Below are 19,180 nucleotides of genomic sequence, written 5' to 3'. Positions count from 1 at the left end.
AGATCAAGCTAGCCCTGACTTGACACCATGCCCTCACCATGCCACTCTTTACCTAGACTACTTCACTCCCCTGCAGGGTTTACTCCTGCATCTTGTTTTGGGTTGAACTGTGCCCACTACTCCCCCCACAAAAGATATATTGACACCTTAACACCCAGTATCTCTGAATGTGACCTTATTTGGCAACAGGGTCATGGCAGAGGTGATTTTTAAGATGAGGTCATGGTGGAGCAGGGTGGGCCCCTAATCCAATATGACTGGTGTCCTTATGAAAAAAGACACAGACACACAGAACACCTGTGATGACAGAGGCAGAGAAGGGACTGATGCAGCTTCAAGCCAACCAGCAGCCAGAGAGAGGCAGGAAGGGTTCCTGCAGGTCTCCCCGGGAGCGCGGCCCTGCCGGCACCTGGATCTTCCACTTCTAGCTCCCAGGCTGTGAGAACATAAAGTTCTGAGTTTTAAGCTACCTACCCCGTGGTGTTTTGTCCCAGCAGCCCTGGGAAGCGAATCCACCCAAATTCTTATCTCAAGCTCTGCTTCAAGGAAACCCAGCCACAGACAACTGGCCTTTCCACCCAGGAGCACAATTGCTGAGCAAACTTGAGATGGGAAACAGGAGTCCCTGCTTCCCCCTGAGTTCCCATGAGCCTTTCTTTGTGCGAGAAGGAAGAAAAGGCAGGCGGGAGAAAGAAAGGAAGGAAGAGACAGAGGGGCGTGAAGGGGTGAGAGAGGGAAGGAGGGAGAAGGAAGGAAAATTCATTCTGGGGAACCCTTGCTTCCTTCCATCCTTCGTTCACCCAACAAACAGCACTGAGCACAACCACATGCCAGGCGAGCTCTAGGTGCAGGGGATAGAGAAAGGAACAAAGCAGACAGCTCTGCCCTCGTGGGGTTTACCCTCAAGCACGGCAGACACACCCTAAATGTATGGTCTATGGGATGATAAGTGCCCATGGGGAAAACAAAGCAGGGGAGGGCGAAAGCTGTACCCAAGGTGGGTGCAGCCACATAAACAGGGTGATGCAGCGGACACGGCCTCTGGTGTCAGCTACAGATGCTCCCGTAATCCTGCTGGACGTGGCCTCAGCTCAGGCAGATAGCGGCACACCTGGCCTTTCTCTTTTCTGTCCCAGCCCTTCTGTGAGCTTTGGGGAGCCCCCCTGGCCAGTGTGCAAGGGCAGAGTCCACGCTCCGCGGGGAGACTGAAAGTCCACCCCACCCTGTTGCCAGAATGGAGACTTTAAGAACCACCAGTAATGACGTTCCCTCCTTCCTCTTACCTTCTCACCCTCACTCCTGCTTCCTGGGATCTCCTCCTAAATAAACCTGCACCCAGGTCCCTGCCTTGGCCTCAGCACTCAGGAGAGCCAAACTAGGGCAGATGTGCCCAGAGGGCTTTGCTGAAAAGGTGGTATTTCAGCCAAGACCTAAATGAGGCAAGATGCAGGTGTGTCCAGGTTCTCCACATCTCCAGTACCTTCCACTGAAGTGAACAGTGGAGCTTGGCCATAAAGACATTATTTTGTTGAGTGGGTCTCCCTCTTTCAAATGTAACTTTCTTGACAGTTGAACACCCAGTGATATCAAATACTGAGGAGGATACATGGAAAGCACCCACTATATTCTGTTCACGTGACAGGAAGGATTTGGGATCATAGCAGACACGGTCCACACCTTGCCTACCATCTCTTGGCCATGACCCCTGTGGTGCACATGGGCCTGCGTCTAGCCGCCAGCAAATGCGCTCTTCTGCATTTGTGGATGTCAAAGGTCTCTTTATCCAACAGAAATGCCAGGGAATAAACCTCCCCGTCCCCCAACAGTCTTCATCTAATGGCTGATAGTAGTTGGTGCATAAAAATCCCAGCTCCTGCCCTGGCCAGGTGGCTCAGTTGATTAGACGTTGTCCCATATACCAAAAGGTTGCGGGTTCCGTCCCTGCTCAGAGCATGTACAGGAGGCAACTGATTAATGTTTCTCTCTCACATCGATGTTTCTGTTTCTCTCTCTCTCTTTCTAAAGTTAATAAAACATATCCTCAGGTGAGAAGTAAAAAAAAAAATTATACTTCTCTTTAAAAAAATAAAACCCTCAGCTCCTTCACCCCTCATGTGGAAAGACTCTTAGGTGTGTCTGATGCTGGCTCCCAGTTTGCCCAGCGGGTTTCAACTCCAGTCACCCACAGCGCTACTATCCCCAAAATGCATCCTTAAGTGACTTTCCCACTTCTTCCTGGTGTTTCCTCCAGTGCCACATCCCTAATCAATGACTTCCCTTGCCTCAGGGTCTTGTTTTTGGGGAATCCAAACTAAGAGATGGACAAATCTCCTATCTTTGAAGATGTGTGCAGACACCTACACTCTGACAGGGGGGCAGCCCCTCCAGTCCTCATGTTTAAAATCTGTACCCCAAATGTGGTGCTGGATCATTAAATCACTGGCCAGTGGAGCTCAGCTTTGAGAAGCACCTTGGTGTGTTTGATGCAAAATATCCCGCCTACCTACATTATACAGGATTATTGTCTGCAGCACAGGTGGGCTGGATAAGCCTCCACTGGCTAGAGCTTTTCCTTCCTTTGGGCTCCCACCACATTCTGCACCCACAGTGGGTGCACTACCATCCTCCAGCCCATAGAATGCCCAAGGGAAGGACTCTAACAGCCACTGGGGACAGAACCTGGTAGCTTCTCAAGCACACAATTGCATGTCCCTGAGCTGGAATCCCACAATTTGCCTGGAAAACATCCATCATCTCGTTTTTCAGCCCTCATTTTATTTTTCCCAAATCAATTTCTGAAAGTCAAAATGACTGATAGCTTCATACCCAGGATAATCATTCTCCCTATTAAATAACCCAGCATCTGACTGAAAAGCTCCCAGGTGGTAGTGGTTACATGAATCTGTATATGTGATACAATTTCATAGAAGTACATATACACACACACACACACACACACACACACACACAGCAGTGCATGTAAAAACTGGTAAACGCTGAGTAAGGTCTGTAGTTTAGTTGCCAACATCAATTTCCCAGTGCTATGAATGTACTCTGGTTGTATAAGATTTATGATGGGGGTTGCTGGATGAAGGCTACACAGGAACTCTCTGTTCTGTGTTTGCAACTTGTAAGTAGAAAATTATTTCAAAATAACAAGTTTTACAATCACAATGCAATTTTTTAAAATAATAAAGTAAGACTCCTCATTTAAGCCCTGGTCGGGTGGTTCAGTTGGTTGGAGCGCTGGTACACCAAAAGGTTGCAGGTTCGATTCCCGGTCAGGGCACATACCTAGGCTGTGGGTCCCATCCCCAGTTGGGGCGCCCACGGGAAGCAACCGATTGATGTTTCTCTCTCACATCGATGTTTCTCTCTTCCCCTTCCTCTCTCTCTCTTAAAAAAAAAAATCAATTAAAAAATCCCCGTTTAAAGAAATAAAAAGCTCCCGGAAGAAGACACCGCAAACCCACTCTTACCTGGGTACTGGGAATCAGCGCCTTCCACCAGTGCCCGCCTTTCACCAGGTCGACCTCGCAAAGAGGCACGGACACCTTCCCAATGACACAGTGGCGTGAGAACTTATCGAAATCCACCACGGTGAGGAGCAGGGTCCTCCTCTGTGCTTCTAGGAAGGGGATCTCGAAGGTGTAGCGCTCCTCGAACACGGGCTTCTGGGTCTTGCGCTTGACCCCCGTCTGCTTAGAGTTCTTCTGGTCTGGCAGGAGGCAGATCTTGACGTAGGGGTTGGAGTGCGCCATGTCCTGGCGCGAGCCGTCGTGGGAGATGGGCGGGGGCAGGTCCCGGGCCTCGATCACCCGCACCATCAGGTGGTTGTGCAGCAGGTCGTACTGGGTGCTGAAGTGCAGCATGCCCAGCTGGTACTTGGACAAGATCTCCTCATCCGTCAGAAAGTCCACATCGTCGCTGTTGGAGTCGAGGGAGTACAGCCGGGGCTCGAACTTTCTGAAATAGTCGTCTGGGGTATAGGTCCGTCTGAGCACCGAGGGCTGGATGGGCTCCTTCTTGGCGCTGAGGACGCCAAACTCAATGGGTTTAATATCGATGAGCGGGGAGCTGGGTCGTCTGGACTCGAGACCTAAACAGTTGCCAGAAATAACAATGAACACCACACAGGGGACTGGACCTGGGCCACCTGGTGAGAGGGGCAGCATTTCCCAGCTTCTCACATTGTCCATGCTGCTCCATGACGCTCTTGGCCACATGCTCTCCACACCTGAAGGCCCCTTATTTATTCTGAGAGGCAGCAGGGTGGCAGCATCAGCTCATCACCACAATCACCCAGCTAAGCGCCAGGCACTGTTCTAAATGCACTGCATATATCAGGTCATCTAACCTTCGCAGAGTATCAGCTAATGACTAGCACTCCCCCCCCAGCCATTTTACAGATGAAGAAACTTGAGGTAACTCGCCAAAGGTCACACAACTAGTAAGACTTGACCAATAGCCTGCCTCCACTTTCAGAGTGGACTCTGGGCCAGGAGTGCTTGGGTCAGATTCCAACTCAGCTACTTACTTGTGCCTCACTAGTAATGAGCCATGGGACTCCGGGCACATTTTTTAGACTCTCTGGGACTCGATTTCCCCATCTGTGAAAAGGAGCTAACAACGGCACTTACCTCAAAGTACCTATTGTACTTCTTCAAGGATCCTATTCAGGGAGTCTTCGGGCTTTACCCCCCCCCTCTTCCCCACCCAAATGATTCCATCTGATCAAACACACATGGTATACACCAGAGGGGAAAAACTGGGGGGCCTGTGGGCCAAATTCAACCCATAAATACATTTTGTTTGGGTTTAAAAGTAAGAAAGTTTCATATGAAAATCCAGATAGTCAGTTTCTCTTGAGAAAAATCAGGCAATACTGGGCCCACAATCCCACATGGCTACAGTTGAGTAGCAGCTGTCCCTTTCAATGGGGCATTAGCTTCCTAATTGGCCACAGTCCCCACCCTGCCCCAGCACCTCTTGAGGCTGAGAGTCTGCTCCCATTTGTCACTGCATTCGGGTGATATTTATCTCTATCCAACCCTCTGTACTCACTCCCTGACACAACCCACCTGGACTCTGGAGTCACTAGAATTTGCAAGTCCTGCTGGATAACATGGTAACACTCGCCTTTTGGGGTCTGAAATGATATGTACTGACAATGTCAATCAACTGAGCCAATTCAATGAAAAGTGATCAGTCAAAACAAAAATCAGTCAAAATGATCGCTTCTGACTGAACTCAGCAGAAATCAGGTGCAATGCACTTCTGTCACATTGTCATTCTCTCTCCGTCATCCTGTCTCCTGACTGCCTTCCCACTCTGTCCCCTCCCCAGGGACAACCTTGGTCTTCACATCTTTCCTTGGGGGTGCTGCTGAGTGTCTGGGAAAGCCAGCTCTTTTCCTCTGTCCTGGGGCCCAGCTAGTGGGATTTTAGTTCATGGACTCTGAAGGGCGGAGGAGCAGCACAAGACGCTTGAGTAGAGATGCTTACTTGAAATCCTCCGGGTCAGGCTGTACGTAGACTTAGATGTGTCCGAGGACGAGCATCTTCGATCTGGCGAGTTGGTACGTGGGGTCAGCGGGACGTCGCTGGCCGTGTGGACAGAGTCCCCATCCTTGTCACTGCTCCTGCTGGCCATCCTATGGGAGGGAAGAGGTCTCGATGGTTGTCAAAGAATCCCCAGGGACTGGCATCTCCATCCCTTGAAGAACAGACCCATGAGGAAATAGCTCTCCTGCTCAGTTTACCCAACTTGGGATAATGCAAATCTGAAATGGTATGGGAGCCCTAAGTCCTCAATGTCTTGCTTTTTGCACAAAATGTGAAATGATATGAATGAATATTTCCCAATTTAGAACAATCAGTCAAAGCTGGGCTGCAGGGAGGGATACAGAAACTTATTCAGGATATGGCCACAGGAGGGAGGGGGTGCCACTTTGACGAGTCAAGAGGAGACCTGTCAATCTTCAGTCTGGAAGGAACCATGTGGCTGTTTTTGTGCATCCCAACTTTTGCAAGTGGCTCTTGGTGAGAAATGCCCTGTTATTTCAACAGTCACTGTGTCTATAATTTAACATCTTTTAAAAATATTCCATAACGACATCACTTAAGGGTTCTTTGAGTGGCAGGGCTACAGCTACAAAATGGCCCTGAGAATCAATGACTGAAGAGCAATAGTTCGATGTAAAGCAGCAGCTGTGAATTAGCAGCAGGCACAATTCAATGTGCTCCCAATGAATAAATGAAAAGTCCTGGGTCGGAGGGTGGAGAGATACAGAGTAGTAATTAAAGAGCACAACCTCTCGGTTTGAACCCTGGCTGGGTAATGCTGGGCAACTCCTTTCCTCTCTCTGTGCCTCCATATCCTCATCTGTAAAATAGGAATAGTAATAGTGCCCATCTTGCATGGTTGCTGTGAACACTGAATGAGTTCACACATATAAAGTGCTTAAAACAGTGCTTGGTATGTCATAGGTACATGCTCAACACATTTCAGCTACTATCACTGCAACAGGGCTGGCTTTAAGATTCCCCCCAATATTCATAAGGCTACTAGGTTAGGATGCCGGGGGGAGGGAAAAGGAGGGGACCAAAGCTGGCAAAGTGGCTGTGAGATGGATGCCGCTAATAACATGCCCCAAGCTATCACCGCTGTGGATTGATACGTTCTGAGGCTGCATCCCCCCAGCTTGACATTTAAGCCTGCAGGGAAACTAGTCCTGAAAAATGCAAGTTTCGAATTCTCTGAGGTCTTCCAATGCATCCTGTGCATGAAATGAGATGGATCTGATGTTCTGCCAAAGTGATATAAGGGTCACAGTGAGGACAAGACCGGCGGTGTTATAAGGGGTTGGGGAGAAACGCACAGTCCTTGTCTGCCTCCTGCTCCCAGTCTCTAGAAGGTGAACATAGCAGATGAAATGCTGGGGGTAGAAAGTAGGGGAGGTCACAAAAATGAGATCACATTGTACCAATCATTCTTCTTGCTTTCCCTTAAATGAAATCTGTAGCATCTTCCAAGGAAGGTGCCACTGGGGAACCTCCACTTGCACAGCCACTTTCCCGGCTGTCACACCCCTGTGGCAGTCACCTCCACCTGTGAAGTCCCATCCACCCTTCAAGGATCAGCTTAAACGCCATCGACCCCCGGAGCCTTTACTGAGTCCTCTCAGACTCAGTGCTAGTGTATGCCTGAGCCACCCCGACTCCTCTGCAACCACCAGGCCTCCCTGCCCTGCCTCCAACACACAGAGCCAAGCTGTTCCCTCTGCCCGGAATGCTCTTCCAGTCCCCATCACCTGTTTGGTTCCCTATCATCATTCAGGTCTCAGCTTCAATAGCATCTCCTCAGAAAGGCCCCACCCTGTCCCTTTTTGATACTGCACGTAACTCATCTTTAGTTGTGGCTTGCTTGCTTTTCTTCTGCATCTGACACCAAGTGGCAGCTCCATATGGACAGCGACAAGTATCTGCAGACCTTGTCTTTGTGCCAGGCACATCTGGGGTGTCCCACATTTATTTTCTCAGTGAATGAATGAACACACCCTTCCTGCGGTTCTTATCCCATTTATCTTGTGTCACAATGGTCTGAGTGCATCTCTTGTCACCCCTCCTAAACCAGGGTACACTTCTAAGTGGTGAGATATGTACCTGCTATGATCAAAGGTCCCAGGTGCTGAGTGCCTACTATGTGCTGGGCACTGGGCTAAATGCTCTGTATGAACCATCTCACTTCACCCTTAAAACAATATGGGAGTTAGTTGTTATTAATAACCCTGCTCCCTTTACAGGTGGGGAAAAGGAAGCCCTGGGGTAGGGTGGAGAGAGGAATGGGTAATTAATTGGCACCACTGTTAAATGACAGAACACCAACTGAGTCAAGCAACACCAGACTCCAGATCACAGCTCCACACTTCTGAGCTGGGCATCCTCTGCAAGGCCTGTAGAGCTTTGTACACAGTACGTACTAAACACATGCTTGTTGGACAGATAACCTGACTCTAATTCCCTCTTCAATGAGGGGCTTTCTCGCACTGCCCCAAAAGCAGCCAGCTGGACTATACTGTGTTCCTGAGGCCAGCCCAGCCAAGAAAAGCTGGGGATCCATGTGACAGAGGTACATGTGACAATTAATGGTATGTCCCCCACACAAAGGGCCAGCTCATCTGCCACCCCTGTGGTTCTAGGCTCAAATGTCACAGCAGGAGCAGCAATGCAAAGCATGTGCACTCGACATTTCTACTCCCTGCCTGTTTGATAACATGAACTGCCCACTTGGTAAATAAAGCTGGGGAAAGCACAAGCTGTAAACTCGCTTTATGAATGATTTAGCCCGCTTCCCTTTACAGATTTCTCTTAACGTTTTGCACTGTCTTGCATGACAAAAACACACTAAGTGATACCCAGGATTCAAGGAAGACCTGGCTCATCCTGGGGAGGATGAAGGTCATGTATAGCTGTTTAGGCTGTAGAGTGACTGCACAACTCTAGGTGGTCCCATTTCACAATAACCACCCAGTGAATGGCACCTCCTGAGGTTGTGTGGTATGTTGGCTCTGCGGGGAAGTTTCCAGCCTACTTCTCTGCTTGTGGCAAAACCAAAAGAACTGTCTCCCCACAGGGTCCCACCCCTTGCCCTCAGAAAGAGTCCTCTGCTTGCACAAAGGGTCAGCAGCCTGGTCAAAGTGCAACTATCATCCAACTCAGTGGCCATGCATCTGTAACACTCCATCTGGGTATCTGGGGGCAAAGAGAAACCTGACTGTGATTTTCAATGTCCATCAGGGTCTCCACTGGTTCAAAAGAAAATCCAAATTCCTTAATCTGGCATTCAAGACCCTACACAATCTGAGCATGCCGGCACATTTTCTACGATCCCCAAAACTCTTTAGAGATGTGGTATCCATTTGTCGTGTTTGTCTGCCCTGGATCCAGTTCCAGCACCCACAACAGTCTATTACAAAGGTCAGCAAACTATAGGGCAAATCCACAGCCTGATTTTGTAAATGAAGTGTTACTGGAACACAGCCACACCCATTCATTAATGTATTGACCATGGTTGCTTCTGCACTGCAATAATAGAATTGACTAGTAACAGAGACTAAGCCCATGAGACTGAAATATTTACTATCTGGCCCTTTACAAGAAAAGTGTGCCAACCCCTGTTGTACTAGCTTAGTACATGTGTTTCAGGTGGGAATGACCCTTTCCCTGGTTCCAGGATGGTCAGGCAACCTAGGCATAATCCTAGCACCATTTCCTCCAAGGAAAAGTGACTGGATCAGGTGACTGGCACACTTACACCAAGCCAGGGCAATGAGAGCCTTTCCTGGTGTTTTTGCTGCAGTTAATAATGAGGCAAAGATGAAAGCAAGCTTAAGGAGAGGCCAAAACAAAAGAAACAAAGAAAAAGAGAAAACACGCACATGCACACCAATGACATCATTTAAGCCTCTGGATCCAGCTATGCCTGAAGCCATTATCCCTGGATTTTTCCAATAAAAATTCAATGCAGGGCTGTCATATGGGTGTGCAGGGTGTGAATGCACAACTCTAGGGGGTGACTGGACTTATGTACTCGCCTTATCTCCTATACTAGATTTTGTTTTGTTTTGTTTTTAATCTTCGCCCAAGAGGAAGCAAGAGAGGGAGAGGGAGAGAGGGGGAGAGAGAGAGATATTGATCAGTTGCCTCCCGTACACACCCCAACCGGGGATCGAACCCAAAACCTAGGTATGTGCCCTGACCAGAAATCGAACCCGCAATCTTTTTGGTGTACGGGATGATGCTCCAACCAACTGAGCCACCCGGCTAGGGCTCCTATACTAGATTTTAAATCCCCTGAGCACAGTAACAGGCCTCTCAAGCCTGTGTACCCCACCGTGCCTGCAGGGCGTACTCAAGAAATAACTACCAAAGAAACTGAGATGAACTTTTCAATTGGATGACTGGCATTTTCGGGATTCAGTTTCTGATTACTCAGTTGGCCAACAACTGTTTTTTGGAGTAAGACAGATAAAAACTCTGCCCTCACAGAGCTGACATTCCTTAAATAAAAGACACCAAATGGGATAAGCCAAACTCTGTCCCTTAGGACACTGGAAAATGGGGCTGAGCTCTTGATTAATGAGTTGATTTCACCAAACATTTTAACTCTACACACACCTGCAGGACTCAGGCTACAACCTATGAATAATGGAAGAGTGCCTTAACATTGCCTTTACATAAATTTAAAGAATCCCTATCAATACTTAATAATGACAGAAATGAATACTTACTACTGTAATAAGCATGGTACGTGCATATCTCATTACTCTTAATAACAGCCCTATAAGATAAGTCCTATCACTGTCCCCATTTTATGGATCAGGAAACCAAGACAAAAACAGGGTAAAAAGACCCTCATCTAGGATTGCCAACCCGGTGTCTAGCATTCTTAAGCTCTTTTCCATATATTAATTCATGCAATCGCCACAACCACCCTATGAGATAAAGACTATTATTTCTATCATCCCCATTTTACAGATGGGAAAATCAAGGCACCGAAAGATCAAGCAACTTGCTCAAGGTCACAGAACTAGAAAAAAGCAAAAGAAATATGATATCAACTCACAGAGCCTGACACAGAACCATTTTGTTATGGATATATTAGATATTTGTCTCTAAGAAGAGAAAACAAGAGAAAGGACTGAAGCATGACCCTGGGATATGGAGGTAAAGATAGGGCACCAGAGGCTTCTGGAATCTCAGCCCAAGGATTTGGCTGAGACAGTCCTGGGTCCCCAGTAAGGCTCCGGCTGCAGGCCCATGCACTGTCTCTCTCCTCTCTGGGCCTCCCCTGTGCATCATGAGAAGTTGCGCTCGATGCTTCCAGACCCTCTAGACTCAACCCAGGCTCTCTGGCCATGTTCCTCTCCCAGCCACAGAGAGGTGGACCAGACATGTGGCTGAAAAGCTTCAAAACTGCGTTCCCAAAATATCTGAGCGACTGGCAGATGGAGATGTTGTATGCAGGCGCGGGAGGAGAACAAATTGGAAATAAAATGAAAGATGCCAGAGAGAACATAAACAGCGTTGGAGGACAGGATGGAGCCTGGAGGTGCTTTTCGGCTTCCCTATTTCTGAAGCTCTTGGTCCGATCAGCTAAGATGCACTTGTTTGTTCAGTCCATCCAGTCAGGCAACAAGCATTTACTCAGCATCTGTTATGTGCCAAGCACTGGGTCAGGTGCTAGTCCAATCTGTCATAGTGACTTGGATGGACACCTTTAGAATCTGGACATCCCTTGAAGACTACAGATGCTCACAAATCTCTTTTTCCGCTTGGACTGATACTCAACCTGATTAAAAGTACCCACATGTTTGGCATTACACAGTTCACATCTCAGAGGAAGTGAAACTAGATGAACAAAAGTCCCACCACCAGCTGGTCTCCCGAGCTTGCCAGACAAAATGAGAGGCACAGAGCATGTCCCCATCAGCAGCAAAGAGGTCAATGGCTTTCATACCCCAAATCCTCCTTCCCGCAGCCCAGATCCCCTCTCTGAAACTGAGGGGGAAAAAAGGTCCTGGGATTGCGTTCAAGGAAGTTCAGAGCAGTGTTACTTACAGCCAGGGAGGAGTCTGGGCAGGAAAAGGCCCCAGAATTTCAACTTCATCCTCACTCGACTGGCAACAGCTGGACTCATAGCACTTCTGACAGCAGTGCCGGCAAGTCCATCTGCACAGCAGCAGATCGGAGATTCTAGAAAGAAAACCCTGAGGCCATTGGGGGAGAAGGATGGGGGAGGGGGAAAGAGGGGACACGGGAAGGGTGGAGAGGAGGGAGAGGAAAAACACCCGAATTACAAGCAGCCCATCCCTGGTGAGAAATAACGACATTCAGGAGGTCTGTCTCCGCTGTCGACACTTGGAACAAAATGTTTCCCGTTTCTATTTACCAACTGCAGGCTCGAAGATGGCAAACACCAACTCGCCTGAGCCATTAATAGCGAGCAAAACATTTGCAGGTAGTTTCCTTTGTAGTTTATGGGAATGTCTTTCTTGACATGTGGGCGGCATACCCAACATGGTGAGGGCTATACAAAATGTTCCCGAAACACAATGAATATTAGTCTGTCTTCTTGAAAGCAAAGCAAAATAGTTTTTTAAAAAAAAGACCATCTCAGTGACATGAAAGTGAACAGAGATAATCAAACGGAATAAGCAGGGGGTGGGGAGGGAAACCTATCTTGTCATCTACTGTCTTTTCCCTGGGATCTCCCTGCCACAGAAAGGCATCGAAACTGTGCCCTTATCAACATCCGGCTACTATTTAATATTCAATAGTCCCCACAGCCTCGCATAAGACTCCAAAACCAAAAGCAAGCATTTCTTGATCAGAAGCCAGACCAAACGAATCATTGAATTAACCCACCTCATTTAAAGGTTCCAACTGCCCTTTTAGAGATCCAAGACGAAGCCACGGGGTGGAGCAGGTGGGGGTGACAAAAAAGAGAGAGACAAGACCAGTTTAGCAATATTCTAGCAACTCAAAAAAGAAAAAAGAAAAAAAAGCCCTGGATCTTTCCACTTACCATCCTGGGAAGGGAGCTGACTTCCTAACAAGGTGTTGCTATCTTCAGGGCGGCTGGTAGCCTCCTGGCTAACCAACACCGAATAAATGGGAAACTTTAGCATTTCGGTTTGATTTGCACCGTATGCTGTTATGAATCAGAGCGGGTGGATAGATAGTCATGCTATCCAATGCAGCCACACTTCAGAAGAGCAAACCTTCCTATACAGAAATAGCCATGAAGCCAACCCAAAAAGACACGATTAGCTAACATGCAGGCAGGCACCGAGTGGATGTGACTTGGCTCCCCCACCCTCCTAGAGGCCCTACCTCCCAATTCTGCTCCAATGGCGATGGTGGGGAGCTTCATATGACCACCCACAAACAGAGGGAGCCTAAAAGGAAGCCATAATCTGGTCCTTGGAGGGGGGATGGGCTGCCTCCTTTCTTTGCCCCCCCACCCCCACCCCCATCTTCTTCTCACAGGTTCCCAAGAGACAGGCTCCTTCCCCTCTTCCAGGGAAAAGTCTTGATGGCTTTCCAAATGGGTTAAGTAAACTAGGTAGGTTAGAAGGAGTCCCACATCCTAGCCTGGGACATGTCCCAGAGGTGAGCTAAGGCAAAACTCGAACTCAGAAATTTGAACCAAGAGAAGAAAATTATTCTTTTTCAAATCTCTTCCAATGAGGAGAAATACTCAACTTGGTACCGTTCTATGTTAACATCTTTCTGATACATGCAAATTTCCCCTGCTCTTTCTTTTTTAAACAGAGAGAAGACCCTCAGCTCAGAGCCTTGCAGAGAGCTCTTTCCAGCTAGAATCTAAGCATATGGCATTATTTTCATTGTGTTTCTTTCTTCCAATTGCCTTCTGTATATAGCCAGTGACCCTGGTTTTCTATTATGGTACTGACATAAAGTTTCCCCTTCATACGAGTTTTTAAAGTAAAATGAGTGCCAGTCCATTTATAGAAAAAATATTAAGTAAATAACAGTACAGGTGGTTCATAGCTCGTGAAAAGTTCAGAATCCTTGCAGTGATAAGGATATGGCTGCAGCCTGGAAAACAAAGTCTTGGGTATGAATCATAAACTCTTCCAAAAGCAAAATCAAACCAGAACAAGACCTGCTGCTGGGGCCATGCAAAGAGCTGAGTAGAGAAGTCTAGTCCTGGCCTCTCCACTAACCAATCATGTGCCAGGCAAGTCAAGGGGCCACTCTGAGGCTCAGTTACCTCTTTTCTTTAGTGTAAAGACTAAGCTAGGACACTGTGAAAATGCTTGTGTTCCCAGATGCAAAATATCCCCCCCTTTTCTGTGGCGTATGAGAACACGGTGGTTTGTCAAGACTAGCTGGAACCTACCAGGTACCAGGGACTATGCTGGTGAGCAAAGTAGCAAAAGGCTACCTCCTCGTGGGGCTTACAAGAGCAAGTGCTCTAAAATGCTTCCAATAAAGTGCAAGAATAAAGTGATGCTTTTTCACAATCCATGCCCATTATCTTCATTTAGGGAAACGTTTCCTCAGTATGTGGTGATCAGAGAACCATTTATGAAACCATGATGAGCAGAGATAAGGCCACTTCAAGGTCCCTGCTAAGGAACAACCATCCAGCCTTCTCAAGACCAAGGTGCAAGAAAAATGCCAGGGAGCAAGGAGAAGCCAAGAAAGAGGAAAGGGAAGATGATACCAGGCACGCTTTGCGAGCCTTTCCTCACACTGCGTCCACTGGGTTCATGTGTTTCACCCAATGTGGGAAAACTGACTCAAGCCAGAAAGAAACCGGATGAAAGCCAACTGAGACATTTTACATCAGGGCTGAGAAATCCAGCCTGCAGCCTGTTCTTGTTCGGCACTTCTGCTGAGAAAGGTTTGTAAACTTTTGAATGTTTTAAAAAAAGTCAAAAGAAGATTAATACTTCTTGACTCATGCAAAGTATATGAAATTCAAATTCAGTGCCCACAAATAAAGTTTTATTGGAACACAGCCACGCCCATTCATTTACTATTGTCTATAGCTGTTCAGCACCATAGTCAGAGTAGAATAGTTGAGACACAGACATTGCAGCCCTCAAAGAAAAAAGTATTTACTATCTAGCCCTTTACAGAAGAAGTTTAACAACTTGTTTTAGAAGTTAAGCCAACATCACCAGGTCATCCTCATACTGGATGCTTAACAAATACTCCACTGATCCCCACCATCCCCCTTTTAGATCTCACCAAGACCCCTTAAGCAGCTGTGTGGCTTTGGACAAGTCACTTAATTTCTCTGTGCTGAAGGTGGTCATTAAGAACTGTAGAAGCCTGTTCAAATGTTCTTAGTGTCTCAACAGATTTGCATTCTGAGAGGCAGGGGCCATGCTGTTTTCACAGCTGTGCCCCCAGTGCCCACAGATAGCAGAGTGACTACTGAATAGTCCCCCTAACAATACCCAGCACACAGTGAGGGTAAATGTGACCTTCAATGAACTTGAAAGGATGACCTAGGGATTCCATGAAAGGGAAGCCAATGGAGCTAATCTAAGCCAGGAGAGTGATGAGGAGGATAGCCAGGTGACAGAGCAGAGTTCCTGGCCCACTGAAAAGTCTGAGGACAAGATGAGGGGATGTGTGAGTCAGAAGGAAACTAGGGGACCAGCAGCCCCCCAAACCGTGGCCCAGGAGATGAGTAGTGAGACCAGATGCACCCTGGATGTGGAAGCCTGTAGGCTTCTCTGGGCGGCTCAGAGGAGTCAGTCCCAGAAGCAAGCAGCTCAAAGGGTCTGACTGCATGACCTTGGCACTGACCTGTCACCGCTTCCAGCCTTGTATGAAGGAGAAAGGTCTCTTAGGCAAGCAGCCCAACCCCACCCCCCAAAAAAATCATGCGTGGAAATTATTTCAGTCCGAGGATTCTTGGGGGAGTTTCCCCAAAATGATGGGGGTGCACAACTTCCAACCCCAAGACAATGGCCTAAACAATCGACGCCCCCCCCCCCACCACCAGCACCATCAGCAGCACCAACACCACCACCAGCACACCTCTGGCGTGGCCCCCACCCCTCAGCACCCAGTGCCCGGGAGAGGCAACGTCCTTGTCCCACTTGGCCGGAACAGCTGCCTCAGGCTCGCTCCGCCTGCCAATTAGCTCGAGCTGTCACCAAGGCAACCGCAGCTGGCGGGCCGGGTGGCTGGGGCGCCCCGGGCCGCGTTCGCCCGGGCCCCTCCCGAGGGGTGGGGTGCAAAGGGAAGGGGAGGGGGGAGGGGGAAGGGGGGAGAAAAGTCTGCCTCACCCCCATTCCCTCCCCAAAAGGCGAAGCCGCGCGTGCAGAGTCTGCAGGGGGCCCTTTATTCGGGGGGGGTGTGGGGGGGGTCTCCAGCCTCTCCTCCTGGGGCGCACAGGTTGCTGCGCTCGGGCACCCTCTTTTCCCTAGGCAAGTTTGTGGGAGCGCAGCCGCATGCCCTCCCTGGCACGCACTCACGGCCTAAGGGGGTACGCTCCTCCCCTCCCCCAACCGCGGACCTGGCCCCCCAGCCTCAGCCCTACCTGGATGTACGCCATTTTCGCCGGCGAGACTCACTCCGGCCCGGGCATGGCGCCGCTACGGCCACTTTGCCCCCGCCAGCGGCAGAGGGGGGAGAAAGCAAAGGGGGAAAGGAAGAAAAGGCGGCCGGTGGCCCCAGACGTGACCGGCGTGGCTGATGAGCGGCGCCCGCCCCTCCGCCGGCCGCCCCGTCCTTGCCTTTCCCTGCGTGTCGGCTCTCGGAGTCTGGCCCCCTCCAGGTTGGGGGACGAGGTGCCCAGGATCCCCGCCTCGGCCTCCCCCGCTGTCCCGCGCTCCCCCCGAGGCGCTTCCCGGGCTGGATGGAGGCCGGGGCGCCCGAGGAGGGAGCCGGGGGCAGCCGGGGACTGCAGCGACCCTGGCGCAGGCGGGGCCGGAGACGCCGGGGCCCGTGCGCGCGAGAGGCGGGGGAGGGGACGGGGCTGGGAAGCGGGTGGGAGAGGGCGGCGCGCGGGTCAGCCCATCGGTCGGCGCCGCGGCTGGCACCTACCGAGAGCACAGCCCCTGGGATGGCCGCGAAACCGAGGGGGCACAGTCCAGCCCGCCATGGAGCCTGCCGCCGGGAGGGTCCTCCCCAATTCAGCCCTCTCGGAGACCAGCTTGGAAAAACTTTATTCCCGCCCCGCCGGACGCGCCTAGCACGGTTGCAGTGAGGGACGCAGAGGCCACATGAATGGGAGCCTCGGGTTAAGGTGGGGCGTGGGACGCCCCAGGGGAGATGTGGCCGGGACGCAGGGGCTCGCGGGGAGAGCGGAGCGCCCCTTTACCCTAAACTGGCCCGAGTTGTGCCCTTGGCGCAACAGGTTCGGCGCGGGGCGGCGCGGCAGCGCCACCCAGCGTCGTGCCCGGAGTCTTGAGCGCTTCTGCCCGTCGAAGCGCCGCGCCACCTAACGTGCGCCCCGGGGTGTGTCCATCCCGCAGCTTCCCGGCGGGATCCGCGCGCCCTGGGCCTGGAAGCCTCCTCCAGGCCGATCCTCCCACCCCCAGGCCACAGAGCTGGGGCTGGCTCTCCACCGAGGGATTTGAGGCGGAACATTGCCCTCCGCCGGTTCTCTTTTTAAATGCCCAGCCATCTCCAGTTGCCAGTCCCCATATCAACCTTTTTTCCAGTTTATCATACCAACCTTTTAACCTCCCAGGGCCTCTGTATTTTCATGGGTAAAAACTGGCATAAAATCTCTGCCCTGCCTATCCTCCAGGACTGTTTTGTGGGAATAAATGAGGAAATGTATATGGAAATATTGAAAGATGTGCTACACATGTTTATATATTTTGCATAAAAACCTAGCATACATATACATTTGGAGTGTGATATACTCTCTCATTTGGAGCGCATGGCGTGTAACACATGTTAAGCGCTTATAGCTCAGCGGGCACTGTGCTCAACAGGTCACAGCGTTGTTTCATGTCGTCCGTTTTGCTCACTCTTACCTAGCACAGTCCCTGACAGAGCAGCCACTCATTCAATGTTTTTGTTGTTGCTGTTGACTTGACTTCTCTCAACTTTATGCGGGAGGTGCTGCAATTACCCCCAACTTACAACTGAGGAAACTGAGGTGCAGAGAGGGAAAGCCGAGGCATGGCACCTGGCTGCTGGTGGCACTGGCATTCAGTTTCTGGTATTTATCCACAGTGTTTCTTCAGAACTGATGGAAAGGGGTGATTGATTGTGGGCAGTGGGCTTCACAGAGGAAGGGTGCCTGTGGGATGGGTGCTCCTTGAGGGGACTTGCCAGAGGTGGAGGAATTTTTCAGGTGTTCCCATGAAGAATATAGCTAACGTTTTTGAGATTGCGTGTCTGAAAGACTGTTTTAAACCTTTTGCACAAATTCTATCTTTTAATTCTCTGATAACCTTGAGGTGAGCACTCTTACTATCCCACTCCTTAGGTGAAAAAAAAAGGCATAAAGAGGTGAAGTCACTTGCCCAGGGGCTATGCAGCATCGAGCAGTTGGGGTTCAAAGGCAGCCTGAGCCAGAACCTTCCCCTTAGTCACTGCACCTGGCAGCCTCACAGTTCAGTATCTTGGGGGGCAGAGGGGAGATGAAATCTTTAGGGTTAGTTTGGGACCTTAGTCCCTGAAGACTTAAAACTGTCTGAGAATGCCAAGCACCCCTCCTCCAGTGGAGGAGGCTATTTAACATGGGGATCATAGAACCTACCTCTGGGAGTATCAGATGCTTTTGAGAATGTAAGCACCTGGCATGCAATAGGTGCTTAATAAATGCTTGTTGAAAGAGTAAATGGATGGTAATGACTCGAGTCATTATTAGGACTGAGGGCTGAGCACTACTCAGGCATTCTTGTTAAATCCTCACCAGAGCCCTACAAGGTGGGCACTATTATAGTCTCATCCGTTTTACAGGTGAGGAAGCCAAAGCTCTGAGAGGAAGTGAGCAGCCCAAGGTAAACAGAGAAAGTGACTGGAACAGGATGAAAGTGCAGATCTGTTTAGGTCTAAAGGCCCAGCTCTTTGTGGCCGCACCATCTGCCCCAGATGAACGAATAAATGACAAGTTAGTCCTAAGCCACTTATCAGGAGTGTCTGTTGTGACTCTAAGACCAGATTTCAGGGTCTGCAGTCTGGCTTTGAGGTGTAACCTGCACTTAGACCAAGGCTGTGCCTGTTTGGACGAGGCAGCTGGCACCTTCACAGGTCTCAGAGGAGAAGCCCCAACCCAGGAGACTGATGAATGTGCGGAATTGTGCGGGGCCTGTGGTATAATAAAGGGAGCCCAGGGGGCTGTGGGGGTACAGAAGAGGGCACCAAGCCTACTGTATTTAGGGTCAGAGAAGGCTTTCTAGAGGGGATGACATTAAGCTGAGTCCCAAAGAACAAAAGATGGGGAGATCACTCTAGAGTCCAGTGGTGCTTGACTGGGGAGGGGTGGCGGTGTCCATGGATAGGATTCTGGAGAGTCCATGAACTTAGAAAAGAAAAAAGTTACATCTCCATTGTCACTAACCTCTATCTGAAGTTCGGTATTGCCTTTCATTATGAATGCAGGCAGCAACATTAGTACTTACCTGGGACTTTGTCACCAGCAGAAATCATATATATTCATATCACAT

General features: G+C 49.7%; 1 protein-coding gene across 6 annotated transcripts in view; it reads right to left on the bottom strand.

Annotated features, from left to right (window-relative positions):
* SYT17 (synaptotagmin 17) overlaps window positions 1-16,664 on the bottom strand; it is a 65,736-nt gene extending 49,072 nt beyond the window's left edge. For 2 of the 6 annotated variants that reach the window (XM_016196263.2, XM_016196267.2), the window contains exons 1-5: window positions 16,093-16,435; window positions 12,429-12,446; window positions 11,622-11,770; window positions 5,505-5,653; window positions 3,480-4,099 (exon numbers count right to left, since the gene is read on the bottom strand). In XM_016196263.2, the coding sequence (XP_016051749.1) occupies window positions 3,480-4,099; window positions 5,505-5,653; window positions 11,622-11,770; window positions 12,429-12,446; window positions 16,093-16,107 (951 nt within the window). In that variant the 5' untranslated portion in view covers window positions 16,108-16,435. Of the gene's footprint in view, window positions 1-3,479; window positions 4,100-5,504; window positions 5,654-11,621; window positions 11,771-12,428; window positions 12,452-12,588; window positions 12,822-16,092; window positions 16,436-16,598 lie in introns of those variants that run through there. The other 4 variants (XM_016196268.2, XM_087815636.1, XM_016196264.2 and 1 more) reach the window with 4 other exon arrangements.
* Window positions 16,665-19,180: the final 2,516 nt, after the last annotated feature.

Source organism: Miniopterus natalensis, chromosome 3, assembly GCF_054644295.1.
Source record: "Miniopterus natalensis isolate mMinNat1 chromosome 3, mMinNat1.hap1, whole genome shotgun sequence".
Classification (NCBI taxonomy): Eukaryota; Metazoa; Chordata; class Mammalia; order Chiroptera; family Miniopteridae; genus Miniopterus; species Miniopterus natalensis.
Note: the sequence above shows the minus strand (reverse complement) of the source record. Positions and strands in the feature narration are given on the sequence as shown.